Source organism: Microchirus variegatus (genome assembly GCF_963457635.1).
Source record: "Microchirus variegatus genome assembly, chromosome: 13".
Classification (NCBI taxonomy): Eukaryota; Metazoa; Chordata; class Actinopteri; order Pleuronectiformes; family Soleidae; genus Microchirus; species Microchirus variegatus.
The window spans coordinates 20845427-20855569 of NC_139814.1; the positions used below are offsets into that span (position 1 = coordinate 20845427).

The following is a 10143-nucleotide window of genomic DNA, read 5'->3' on the forward strand; positions in this document are numbered from 1 at the left end:
CTCTGTCCATGGTGCTGAATGCAGCTGACTGGCTGCATGTTCCATCCTTCTGAACTGTGCTTCACTTCCACCAGAGGGCGTAAGACACCGCGATAAGAACTTGACCATGCGGGGTCTTCACATTTAAACTCCTGCTGGAGCAGAGAGAACAGTCAGCGTGAAGAACATGTCTGGATTCTGTTTGTGGAGCAGGAGTGAAATCAGCGGCAGAAGTCGAGGCGCATCTTTTGTGCGCACATCTGCTTTTCCAGGAGGAGGAGGAGGAGGAGGAGGAGGGTGACAGAGGGACAATTAGTTTTACAACCTTAATTTGCGCCTTCCATTTATCCTGAATGATAACAGCACAATGTGGGCGTGGTCTCATCTCCTTTCTTTAAAATACTTTGCACCGCCTGTCCTCCTCCTCCTCCTCCTCCTCCTCCTCTTCCTCCTCCTGAGCGGTGCACGCTTTGCGCAACAGTTCTCTCTCTCTCTCTCAGCTCCTGCACACACACATACAGAGGGAGAGTGTTTGTGGATGTAGATGCAGAGCTGAGCTTGGTCCCTGCATGGTCTCTCCTGCAGGCCACAGCTCAGGACACAGTGCGGAGGATGGATTTCTCCCACTTCACTTCACTCTGCGTGGCTCTGCTGTTCGCGTGGGAAACTCCTGCTTTTCACTCTCTCGTTATATCTCCCCCTGCTTCTCCTCCTGCTGCTGCTGCTGCAAAGAGCAACAAGCTGGTGAAGATCTTTGATGGACAAGAGGCGTCCAAACATTTCAAGGAGTTTTACGCACCACCACCATCATCATCATCATCATCATCATCATCATCAGGGTCCATGATGAGCAGAATCATGAAAGCGACGTCCAAAGACGCCGTGGAGCCTCACGACTACATGGTCTCCATTTACAAGACTTTCTCCACGGCAGAGAAACTGGGACTCAACGCCAGTTTCTTCAGATCCTCAAAGGCTGCAAACACGATAGTGAGTTTTGTGGACAGTGGAGAAGGTACGTGCTGCTCGTCCACCAAAAGTGTCTCCGCTGAGACAAACAACGTCAAGTTGGTTCCGGTCAGGAGCTTAAGTCCTAAGAGAAGTCATGTTGTTCCAACACAGTAGGTTAAGCTGTTGTGCCAAAACTTCTTCTGAGATGTTTCCCTGACCAGTACTAGTGCAAGTTTCCTTAATATCACACAGAATCAACGCAAATGATGATATTAGACTAGATGAAATTCGATTAGATTAGGGTGTTTACAGGAACTCGTAAAGTAAAATCGCTGATTTTCTCTATGGGGTTTGGTGCAGGAGGAGCCAACAGCAGTGACACAAACTTCAGCCATTTAAGTGACATATTCTTAAGATACCGTAGACTTAAAAATATGGATACAGAATATTGGACGTTTTTGCAGATGCCATGTAATCTCCTCTTTAGTCTAATTAACATAATATTCTTTATACTTGTGTAATTTGTTCTTTCTTTTTTCTTCATTCATTCTTTGTGCAAAATAAATCAACATAAAAAGAAACAACAGCGAGGAGGTAGTAGCGTATTTTGCTGATGATACAATAATTTAATTCAAATTCAATGGAAATCTGTGACAGAACCAGACTCAGAGATGGGACGTGAAGCATCTGCCTAGGCCGGTTGTGGTGAAAGGAAAAAGGAAGGTCAGGAGCAATGAAGAGGTTTTTTCGACGTGAATAAATATGAGGGTTAAATAAGAGTTCCAAAGTGTTGGAGGAGACTCAATCGCCTCTTTTACAGATTGAGATTTTGGGATGTCAAAGGTCGGACGGGAATATTAAAAGTTTGGTGCTAAAGATAAGAGCGAGACCGTTTAACGCTTTGAAAGTGAGTGAAAACAATGGGGAGAAGTTTGTCCTTGACAGAAGAATCAAACAAGACATTTACGTCACAGATCATGTTTGTATTTATACCAAACCTTTGAGCGCTTTGTAGAGTGCGTGCGCGTGTGTGTGTGTGTGTGTGTGTGTGTGTGTGTGTGTGTGTGTGTGTGTGTGTGTGTGTGTGTGTGTGTGTGTGTGTGTGTGTGTGTGTGTGTGTGTGTGTGTGTGTGTGTGTGTGTGTGTGTGTGTGTGCGGGCAGGAACTGTCTGAAAACCCATGACTCGTATTAATTCAGTGCAGACAATAGTCAGATTCCACATCTCTGTGGTACACACATCATCTCCGTGAGAATGCGACTGACGCTGCCGCTTTAATGCTTTCCACAGATGACCTCCCACTCTCCCCTCTGAGGAGACAGCGGTATCTGTTCGATGTCTCAACCCTCTCCGAAAAAGCAGAGGTGCTGGGAGCCGAGCTGAGGATATACACCAAAGTGTCTGGGAATTTCAGGATATCTGAGACGGACCCTGTCGACGTCCAGCTCCTCTCCTGCCACGAGCAGCAGCTGCTCCACTCCAAGACGCTGGACCTGCAGGATTCCCACAGGCCGAGGTGGGAGGTTCTGGACGTGTGGGAGATTTTCAAAGAGCAGCATCAGCACCTGAGACGTGGCGAGCCCTTCTGCCTGGAGCTCAGGGCCATGCTGGACAACCCCGAGAGGGAGCTGGACCTGCACCTGCTGGGTCTGCACCGCCAAGGCCGTCCTCAGCAGAAGAAAGCCATCCTAGTGGTCTTCACCAGGTCCAAGAAGAGGCAGACGCTCTTCAGCGAGAGGAGGGAGGGCAGGGCGTTGCTGGGCTTCCAGAAGAAGAGCAAAGAGAGAGGCCCCGGCGTCAAAGTCGGCAGGAGGAGGAGGACGGCTGCATCCAGGACCCGCCACGGGAAGAGGCACGGCAAGAGGTCCAAGTCCAGGTGCAGCAAGAAGCCGCTGCACGTCAACTTCAGAGACCTGGGCTGGGACGACTGGATCATCGCCCCGCTGGATTACGAGGCGTACCACTGCGAGGGGGTGTGCGACTTCCCACTGCGCTCCCACCTGGAGCCCACCAACCACGCCATCATCCAGACTCTGATGAACTCCATGAACCCCAGCAACATGCCGCCCAGCTGCTGCGCGCCGTCCAAACTCAGCCCCATCAGCATCCTCTACATCGACTCAGGAAACAACGTGGTCTACAAACAGTACGAGGACATGGTGGTGGAGTCGTGCGGCTGCAGGTAGTGGACGGAATTTAACTTCAACACCTCGTTCCTCGTCTGGTCCAGGTTTAGTGGACTCTGTGTGGTGGGGAAGGCGCTGCACCGGAAGGAAGCAGAACTTTGTTGGTTTGTGTTGCAAGATGGAGACTGAGGAGGTCATGCACCTGACGCAGTAATACCTCAAACATTCGTGTGCTCTTGCTTTCTCTGTACGTTCCTGTTGTACAGAAGCTCATTCAGTTGCCTTAAATCCCTCAGTGCCTAAAAATGACAACTCAGTACCACGAGAAACAGTAAAACTACCCTTATAAAGTATGTGGGAATGGTCTGTGATCAGGTTGTAAAAGTGATATTTTAACACCTGAGTCACGGTCACTCACTGTCTTTGAAAAGTGTTGTTTCTGGCCTTAAACTGCTCACTCTCCTGCACCAAAGTCCCTTTAAAAAATCAAGGTTTTTATCTCACAGGGAAACTGAAGCTGCTGGTGTCTGCTGCTTCGTTTGGTAACTTTGTGTCACTGAGGTCAATCCAAACAGTGGATTTTTTTAATGCCGAAGTCACAAAATAACATGATTTAAAGGTGCATTATGTAATAAATCTAAAGCAACTGGCCATAAAATCCTCCTAATATGTCACAGAGACTCAGGAATAATGTTCATATAACAAACTGAACTCACCAAAAACCACAGAACAGACAAAATATTTGCATTAAAAAAAAAATTGAAATCATGTTTTGGCATGTGGCGCCACCTACCGCCGTCTACCAATCATTGCAGTCAGTAGAGTCTCAGCTGCCAAGCAACCACGGGTTGCCAGTTGCGTCAGAAAACGAAACCTAAAAGACGTCGGTATTTTGAATTTGAATGTAGTAACCGTTTTTGGCCACATTCTTACATATGGCACCTTTAAGCAGCAGTGGGTCAACCACTGTGTGCTGTGATGTAAAATTAGTGATTTTCTCTATGGACTTTGGTGTGGGGGAAAAATCTGCAGATTAAAGCAGGTAAAAATGCTATTTTAGTATCATAAACTTAAACAGGTGTGAATTTAAACGAGGTGAGCCTTTTCATACACCTGAACTATCCCTTTAATATCTTATAAATAGTGTTATAACACATTCTATAACATGAGCGTGAGTGACACAACAGTTTGTTGTGTGTGTTGCTCTATTAATAGTCATTAATACTCCTTTTTTTTCATTATTATTTACCCTTTAATTTATGAATAGACTAATTGATTAGATTAATGGTAGGATAAACAACTGTTCGCACATCATTTAATAATTTAATAGAAATATTATTGTTGATTAGCACCATCAAGACATAAAGTAATTTTCATATCCTACCGTCACAACCTCTTGCCAAATACTGAGACTCTTTAATTTGTCTATAATTTACTTACATAAATCATTATTCTAAGTGTTCACGACCAAACTAATAGACAAATGATGTATTTTTAATTCCTTATGAGGGCTAACTTACTGTTAAGTGAAATGAAATTAAGATTACGGTTTCCCCGCAATTCCCTATCACTATTCTGCACGTTAGCGCCGTGCTAAACCTTCAAGGACGTCCTGTGTACGATGAAAAAGAATTAATATGAGGCAGAAAATACTTTATTCGGTAAATATGAAGCAAAAACCTTTTCGGAAAAATATGGAATCTCCTCATCTTCAAAGCAGCTCGGGAAACCCTTGGAATAAATAAGTCCAGATTCATCACAATAAAAGCTCGAAGGCTTTAATGTTTAACATCCAATGACTCTGCGAATTTACGCATTTCTTACGTAGAACGGAATAATGAAGTTCAGATAAACAGCCGTTTCCCCTCAGCGGACGTTTCAAACACACTTTTGTTTTTTGTTTTTTTAAAAAAAAGGTTTTTATTTTCTCTTAAAGGCACCTGACGTCGTCTGGTGACTCGTGCAAAAACACTGTGGATGAAACATTTCCACGGCGACCCACAGCGGGGGGTTTCTCAGCCGCTGGCCCTGTCAGCTCTCGTTGAGGAGATGCATAATTTTGTCTGTAATGCACTGATGTTCAAAGGTACCATGTGTAAATATTTGATATGGGAAAGAAAAGAAAAGAGAGAGAGAGAGAGAGAGAAAAAAAAGTCTAATTTATGATCTATGAGTAAGTTATTGCTTTTTTACTGTCCGCTTTGTTCCGTTACGGCTTCCAGATGCCATGAGTCACACATCTGGATGTTCAGGTTCAGATAAACACATATGGGTAATGTTTTTGTAACCAAACGTGACAGCTACAGTGCGTTCTGCTCACAGACTGTGAAATATTACAGAGTTATCAGTGTTATTGATGTATATAATGACAGTAAATAATCACAATTGTTTTGGGGGGGGGGGGGGAGTTTTGGCGGGGGGGGCTTTTGAGGCTGTGGCACATTTTTTAGCCCCCTTGTTTTTTTTTTGTTGCTTTATTTACTGTAATCTGAAAAAACAAAATGATAATATATTACACGGATCGTAACGGAAAAAAAAAGATGGATGAATAATAACACAGATGTGTGTTTCAGATTTTATTTGCTAACCAGTGTCGTCAACGACAACGTGACGCCGTGATTCCAGCAGTTATACATGTACAGAGTAAATTAATCATTTTAAAATTGTTTAACCCGAAATAATCTATTCTCATAAACTGTATAAATTGTAAAGATATATATATAGAATATGTGACAAATTAAAAATGTCTTGAGCTATGTTTGCTGATGCCACGTTTGTTTTTATTCAAATCTGTCTTATTTTGGTGAATTGTACCTTTGCAACGCACACACACACACACACACACACACAAACTGTAAATTTAACTGTTGAAAATGTAATAACATAACTAAAAATTTCATCGTACATGGTGGTACCAGGCGCCACCAGGGGGCGACTCTACTTGTTGCAGAAAAATAGCTCAATTTGAATGGGAGTCTATGGGAAAATGAACTTCTCCTTCAATTCAAACATTTCCCTGAAGAGTTAATAGTCTCAATCTCTAGATTCAGCTCTTCTTTAATGAAACGTGACGTTCATTTTGTGAAAGACGTCCGCCATTTTGACGAAAATATACGATAAATTATGATTGACAGCTGGTTTGTTTCCAATAGGAGCCTGGTTTGAGGCGACGTCCGCGAAATTTTTCAACACTTTTGTTTGCTCTGACTCTTTTGCTTAGGAAGCCGCCTGCTGATTGGCCAGTCGCTGTCCATCGGCGCAAGCAAAATTCCGATCATTACAAACAGAAAGTGTATTTATAAACAAATAAAATACTATATTTTTGAGTGATTTAGTTTGTGTATTTTGATGTTGTGGTTCATTTATGTTTGCTCAGTTCATACAATGTCGTTCGCTTGGCGCAATCTGCGCTCTCACCATTAGATGGCACTGCTGCTTACACACTGGACCCCCTCAGGTGAAGTAGGCGCCGGTGCGTTACGATGACATCCTTGTTCATATGTAAAGCGGCTAATCTGTGAGAGAAAATGATAAATTATTGGGATTATTTAGGCCACACGGTTGGTGTAGTGGTTAGCACTCTTGCCTTTGCAGCAGGAAAACCCCGGTTTGAGCCCCGGTTGGAACAAGGGTCTTTTCTGCATGGAGTTTGCATGTTCTCCCCGTGTGTGGGTAGGTTTTCTTCGGGTTCTCCTGCTTCCTCCCACAGTCCAAAAACATGCGATATGGGGATTAGGTGAATTGGTCACTCTAAATTGACCGTAGGTGTGAGAGTGTGAGTGAATGGCAAACTGTCCAGGGTGTACCCCACCTATCGCCCTATGTCAGCTGAGATAGACGACCCTATGGTGGAAGATAATGGATGGACTATGGATGGATGGATGGATTATTTAAAGGTATAGTGCACTCAAACATCAACATAGTGGAGAGGAAGTTATTGTGTCATTTGACAGAGAGCAGGGTGAAAACGGGGTCAGCAGACGTGACGAGAGTGCCATCTTTTCCTGGGTGGCCTCCTCCGTGTGTGTGTGTGTGTGTGTGTGTGTGTGTGTGTGTGTGTGTGTGTGTGTGTGTGTGTGTGTGTGTGTGTGTGCGTGTGCGTGTGTGTGTGTGTGTGTGTGTGTGTTGCACTATGTGACAAACAAATTGGTGGGCAGATGCACTGACCCCCCCCGTCCTCCTCCCTCTCCAGTCTCGAGCCACAGTGGTTCTCCTGTCTGTGACACAAAGGCAGTGAAGGATCCAAACATCAGATTAAACCTGTGTTTTCCTCACTGGGGTCAAAGATCAAGTGGCCTATTGTCTCCACAGACATGTGGACATTAAACAACGTGCATGAAAAGGTGGGGGGGGGGGGGCACAATCAGGAGAGTAGATGGGGAAGGGGGGAGTGGAATGTGTGTGATGTCCTCTCACTCCGCTTAAACAACAAGGTGAGATATAAAAAAGGGGCGTCCCGGTTTGAAGCAGCTGCTCCGAGCAGCCAACTGAGGACAAAAGCCTGGAATGTAGCGTCTCTATAGCGGCGCGCGGAGGCGTTTCTGTGCCGCGTCCCACTGTGGCAGATTTGCAGCGAGATGGAGGAAAAAAATATTTGCCGGGGGGAAACAAAGACGGGTGTAAATCTAGTGCAGGATTCAGCTGTTGTTATCAGGCCGGGGACGAGTGGAGGGCGTTTACTGGGAGCTCGGGGTTTTTTTCCAGTGTTGTCTTGCTGTGATGTTAAATGTTTCACACATGTCCAACATGCAGTCAAAGAGTGAAAACAACACAGATCTAGAATTATTTCAATTCAGTACAGGCCCCTTTTTTTTCTTTTTTTAATGGCTCCCAAAAAATGTGGGAAAACAGAACAAAAAAGAGCCAAAAATCACAAAAATATGTGTGTGGTTATTTTTTTTTGTGACATTATATTACATTACAATATTATATTAATGCATCTCCTGTGAGAGTCAGCAGTGAGTGAATGTCACTTGGTAAACACAAAGCTGGTCTTGGTTTACGACTTCTGACAATAACAGACATTGTTTGTGTTGTTGTTTTCATTAGTAACAGCATTAATTTGGTTGTTTGTTCGCTCGGTTCACGTTTGTTCCGACAGGAAGTCCAGAATGTGGGATCTCTTTGTAAACGGAGATGCTGGAAAATCTTGTTAAGCGCTTGAAAAATCTCCAGCGAGAATGTTTTTTCCTCCAGGAAAACGTCTCCGCAGCTGCTCGAAAAAACCTGCATCAGCTGTGAGGAGTTTCCCTGTTTCTGTTTGCCAGTGTGTTCCTGCGATAATGACGTCCATCAACACCACATTAAAAATGGTCTTTTTACTCCGTGTGCTGCCATGATGCTCAGTCAGAGAGGGAGGGAGTGTAGGCTGTATGTCCTCATCACCAGGATGACTGACACCTGTTTAGATAGATAGATAGATAGATAGATAGATAGATAGATAGATAGATAGATAGATAGATAGATAGATAGATAGATAGATAGATAGATAGATAGATAGATAGATAGATAGATAGATAGATAGATAGATAGATAGATAGATAGATAGATAGATAGATAGATAGATAGATACTTAGCAAAGTAGGTAGATAGCTGGAAAGCTAGCTAGACACTTAGCAAGGTACAATCTTAGAAATAAAAGTGTAGAACCATATAAGGTTCTTCGGCTTGTCCTCATAGGAGAACCCCTTTTGGCTCCCTTTTGCAGGGTTCCACCAAGAACCATTTTAAAACCCTTTATTCGGGAAAGGGGTTTTAAAGGGTTCTCTGGATCAAAATGGTTCTTACTGGAACCATTAGTGTTACCAAGAACCCTTGAAAAACACCCTCTCTTCAGGAAAGGGGTTTTTTCACAAGCAAATGGTTCCTGGTAGAACCTCAGCCCTTGTAGAAGAACCATTTTGGAACCCTTATTTGTAAGAGTGTAGGTAGATACCTAGCAGGCTAGCTGGATATCCAGCAAGGTATGTAACTAGGTAGGTAGGTAGGTAGGTAGGTACACTCTTAGAAATAAGGGTTCCAAAAGGGTCCTTCTACAAATGTTCTATCTGGAACCCATTCCCAAAGAAAGGGTTTTTCAAGGGTTCTTGGTGACACTAATAGTTCCAGTAAGAACCATTTTGATCCAGACAACCCTTTAAAACCACTTTCCTGAATAAAGGATTTAAAAAGGGTTCTTGGTGCAACCTTTATAAAAAGGTTCTACCTGGAGCCAAAAAGGGTTCTCCTATGAGGACAAGCCGAAGAACCTTATATGGTTCTACTTAGCACTTTTATTTCTAAGAGTGTACAAACAATATTGCCTCAAAATGACTCTTTGCAGTTGCAGTATATGCCAGACCTGTATGTGGCGCTGCAGCGTTGCAACACAAATACAACACCTGAGAAGAAGATGTGGAACATGTGCTTAAAGCTGTGTACAAACACATGAAGACGGTGATAACGAAAATGGCGACAGCAGACGCGAAAGCAAGAGAGAGGTGGGTCTATGACATCATCGCTCTCCCAAAGCAGCGTAGTGGTTGTACACATAAAAATGGACGGGTGATGTTTTTAAGATATTTTCACTCTGGGACCCTTTTTCCAAAAATAGCGATCTAGGGCTCCCAAGATGCCGGTTCGGCGTATGATAGAAAAGCCGAAACGATAAAAAAAACGTATTTGCACGGACCCTGAAAATCTGTGGGTTCTGGAGCATCTGTACACGGAGAGCAGGTCACAGATCACAGATCTTCAGATCGTGTGTGTGTGTGTGTGTGTGTGTGTGTGTGTGTGTGTGTGTGTGTGTGTGTGTGTGTGTGTGTGTGTGTGTCTCAGCTCCCTGTTCCTGTTGCAGTGCCCCATGTGTCCGGCCTTTTTGGCAGCAGAACAAACCGGCACAGTTACTTTTTTAGCGGGTGTTCCCCTCTCCTCCTCTCCACAGCCTTTTACTGTCATACAGGGATCTAAATGATGAGGACACGCAGAACACACAGATGTTTGCAATATCTCCTTAATATGAACTCTCTCATCCGGACACACCTGGCTCTGATTTGCCTGAGATAGAGCATGTAGCGTGTGCACTTGACATCAGTTTTTATGTGTGCAGA

The 10143-nt window shown here is 44.0% G+C and overlaps 1 protein-coding gene across 1 annotated transcript; it reads left to right on the forward strand.

Annotated features, from left to right (window-relative positions):
• Positions 1–591: 591 nt before the first annotated feature.
• gdf6b (growth differentiation factor 6b) lies at positions 592–3115 on the forward strand (the record flags this gene model as incomplete). The annotated part of the gene is made up of 2 exons (XM_083899769.1): positions 592–994; positions 2220–3115. The coding sequence occupies 2 exons, from the start codon at positions 592–594 to the stop codon at positions 3113–3115; spliced, it is 1299 nt and encodes a 432-aa protein (XP_083755895.1).
• Positions 3116–10143: the final 7028 nt, after the last annotated feature.